Genomic DNA, 3,720 nt, shown 5'->3' with positions numbered 1-3,720 from the left:
AACTTTGTTGAGAACGATACAGATTTTTGAAATTATAATCTTTTTTATCATTTTTTTTAGCCCAAAATGTTATCTAGAGCTATCAAGTTGTGTGACAACATTTGCTACGAAAGTTTTGCGATCTGTACAAATCTGTATTTACAAAATTGGAGGCTACAGATTAATAGATTACATAAATAAACAATGTCGAGTTCTTGAAATTAGACTTGGACGTCTAATTAAAACGCTATGTTGCTATCGTTCTACGAAAATTTATGTATATGTGTGCGTACGACGTTGATGTACTAGTATATAAAGATGTGTCACATTTTATCAATGAAACAGCGATTTCGGAGTTCGGGCTTCACTTTAAGACTCCTTAAAGACTCAAATAGGTAGCAATTTTAAATCAGAACTAATACGAATAAAGTTTTGTATACAAGTGTACAAGAATATGTTCAACAACATATTTTGATAACAGATCGCTTTCCTCAAAGGATTCAGGAAATATATAATCCACTATACAGGTTTCTCCCTTAAAGGCTGTTCACAATTTATACTGTCGCCTTTCTTCATCTTTTTTTCTTCCGATTGAAAATAATATAAACTAATATAATAATATTACTAATATTATAATATAATAATATATTAAAATAATAATATAAACTAATATAATATAAAGCAGCAGCTGCAAAAAAATAGTTAATTCTATTCATCTCAACACTATTGTTTAAATATGTAACAAAATTAAAACGTTCTACCCAATTGAGTTAATTTGAAGGAAACCAATTTAACGGGGTGGGTACTCAAATCTTACAAAATAATTTCCTGAGAATTCCAGGTTTTCCAGATTTTTCCTGGTAGGGGACACCCTGAATTATTTCTACTCTCTAATTTATATAAATCGCTTGCTTTTAACACTCTCTCGTTTATGTCATATGGTTTGCTTCGTCAGTTATTACTTTTATTCAGTTATTATTTTTATTCCTTTGTTGTTTCTCACCATCGCGATCTCCTGCATTGGATAACCAACGAGAGATGTAGCTATTAAAATCTTTTATTGAAATCTCGGTAAATTTTTGAAGTGTAATTTCTGAAATATGAAATATAAAATTAGTTATGTACATAAAAATTATGTGGTAAATTAATTAAAATACAAATTTTCAATGCGCTTTGCATATAACAATTACTTGCCTTTTAAGATGTTATATGTTTTTGTCTTTGAAAAATTTTCTTTTCTTTTTCCCTTTGTAATGCGGCCAAATCCGCTAAATTGGATTTGGATATTTTTTGTTATTATCATAGGCAGAATTGCATTAACGGCTGTTTTGAAATCTGGCAGCAAATTAGAATTGATCAGCATAAATGATTTCTGAAAAAATTAATGATTGTTAAATGAATACTCGCAAAATGATTAACGTTATCAGTGAAACGTTGACGTGCGCTAAACTGATTAAAAGCTACAAAGACGAATTTGATCTACAGTAGACCGTACGGTTCGTTAAAAACGAGTAATTCATTTTAAAGTAAATCGAAGTGGGGTTGCACAATTCAAGAGAGCCGAACAATCTTTGCATTTCTAAAATTTCTAAAATTAATTAAATATTAAAAAATTAGAGAATCTAATTTAAAAAGTTTATTAGTCACAAGAAAACCATTGAAATGACACAGTTAAATTGATTAGAATTTTTTATTTTAGTTTAAATTTTTGGTTAAACTAAATACAGATTTACTGAACTTTCTTATTATTTCAACCAAAATTTCAATCAAAATTACACAGACCATAAATAATAGTTAGTTCAACCAGTAATTCTACTTAAAATAATTAGCTTTTATAATGCAGCTAGAAATTGTAATTAAATAAATAAAAAAGAGCCGAGTAAGTAATTATTTAACTGTTCGATTTTTTGTTGATCTGTTTTTTTATTTTATCATTAATTTTTTAAGTACTTGTACAACTAAAGAACATTCTACGAAAGATTGTAGCAAAATTAAATAGTAAATTGAACCATAAACGGAGAAGAAAGTAATTAATTTATATTAGATAAAAATAAATTTGAAGAGTCTTAAGCCGATTTTTTTTTAATTATAAAAAGAGAAAGGTCTTCAAATCAGAGAAAATATTTAATTCGTAATAAAATTACATAAAGATAAATTTTAAAAACAAAATGAATTGTAAAAACTGACGACTGCAAACAAATATTGTGATTATACGTACTAATGCTACGGACATGTCATTAATTTAACTGGTTTCAAAACGCTGAAAATCTTCTAATGTCGTCATTGGTAAGGGCGGTAAAATCTCTCTCTGTTTTAGAGTTTCGCCAATTTCGGGTTCAACTGCAGCCTTCATCATTATTTTCAATTCGTTAATTTTTTTATTTAAATCGTAGAGTATACTTCTCTTTACACTTTCAAGCTTCGTCTCGAAATCTTTACTGATCTTTTCTAATTTAACTGAAACATATTAAAATTAAGCATTGAATCTCTTGAAAAGATCACAAGATTTTATGTGAAAGTTGGTTTTAAAGTACCCTGTAGTTGTAGACAAGAAGAGCACTTTCTCTGCAGTCCCCTACTTATTTGTTGGTCATCTTGTGCTTCTTTCAAATTCTTTCTGTCCGAAGTAAGGCCTTTATCATTGTTTCTTTTAGAAACGAAGGAAGTCGCTGAATCGTCAAACGTATCATCACTAGATGACGTTTCTGAAATTGAAGGCAATTGGATTTTATTTCTATTAATTTTAAGATTTTAAATTAAATTAAATAATAATTTTAAAATGATTAAATTTAAATATATATTATAAATTAACATTATTAGTGATTGTAAAGGGGAATAAAAGTGAGTTATTTCTTTATGATACCATGACGTTCGCTTTCAAATTCGCTTTCGGATCCTGATTCTGCTCCTAATTTATTTTTTGGATTTTTCATTGCTGAATTTTCAGGAAATTCAGAACCCAACTTTGAGTTCGACATTTTGGCAGATATAGTTTGTTTGTTAATGGCTTTAACAGAAACATAATATCATTAACATTTTTTTTTAACTTTTTCTGATATCGAAAATGTTATTAAATTTTGCATATTATTTACCTTGCACTTCTCTCAAGTTTGATGGAAAGGCAGGAATAGCTTTCAAAACTTCATTTTGTCGCAGTACTACTGGCATTTCGGACTGGTCAGCATTGTCTTTTTTCTTGTCATTTTTGTCATCTGAACTTTCAATTTAACTGCTACTGTCGACATCTTCTGCTACAAAAGACATAGCCAATCTCCTAAGGCCTTGAGCATGACTGTCTGCAACAAAATAATTTAAAGGTTAATCAAAATTTCTATGAAATAGTAAAACATAACAATATGTTCAATCTGATTTGAAAACTTTAAAATCTTAATACTTACGAGCTTCCTTTAAAATCTTCACTTTAAATTGTTTCCAATTTTCTCGATCCGGTTCTCTGTTTTTTTGCACCCATTTTTCGACATGTCTATACTGTGATTGATCTGGGTAATAACATAACCATTTTCTCTTAGTTAATATTAACCAGGAGCGTGGAACAAGCTCGACATTTTTCTTTTCTTTATTTCCTTCCACGAAAACTATTACTACATGCGTAGTATCTTCTTTCAAATGGTACGACTCTTGCGTATCATCCATGGCAATAATAGAACTGTAAAAAAGAATTGTAAAATTTTGTTGCATAATGAGAAAAAAAATGTAAAGAATTTTAATAGTTTCGTCCAA

The 3,720-nt window shown here is 28.7% G+C and overlaps 1 protein-coding gene across 1 annotated transcript; it reads right to left on the bottom strand.

Annotated features, from left to right (window-relative positions):
- Nucleotides 1-2,221: 2,221 nt before the first annotated feature.
- Nucleotides 2,222-3,147, bottom strand: LOC108729927 (uncharacterized). The gene is made up of 4 exons (XM_018459304.1): nucleotides 3,072-3,147; nucleotides 2,944-2,986; nucleotides 2,514-2,713; nucleotides 2,222-2,436 (listed from the first exon to the last, which is right to left on the bottom strand). The coding sequence occupies exons 1-4, from the start codon at nucleotides 3,145-3,147 to the stop codon at nucleotides 2,222-2,224; spliced, it is 534 nt and encodes a 177-aa protein (XP_018314806.1).
- Between the last annotated feature and the right edge of the window lie 573 nt (nucleotides 3,148-3,720).

Source organism: Mycetomoellerius zeteki, unplaced genomic scaffold (assembly GCF_001594055.1).
Source record: "Mycetomoellerius zeteki isolate Tzet28-1 unplaced genomic scaffold, Tzet1.0 scaffold817, whole genome shotgun sequence".
Classification (NCBI taxonomy): Eukaryota; Metazoa; Arthropoda; class Insecta; order Hymenoptera; family Formicidae; genus Mycetomoellerius; species Mycetomoellerius zeteki.
The sequence above is the reverse complement of the archived record's forward strand: the minus strand, read 5'-3'. Positions and strand labels throughout refer to the sequence as shown.

Coding starts and splice junctions, on each gene's coding strand:
- LOC108729927 (XM_018459304.1), bottom strand. CDS start 3,147: ATGCCAGTAGTACTGCGACAAAATGAAGTTTTGAAAGCTATTCCTGCC. Junction 2,714..2,943: donor GCCAAAATGTCGAACTCAAA/GTTGGGTTCTGA, acceptor TAAAATTAATAG/AAATAAAATCCAATTGCCTT. Junction 2,437..2,513: donor TTCTTGTCTACAACTACAGG/GTACTTTAAAAC, acceptor AATATGTTTCAG/TTAAATTAGAAAAGATCAGT.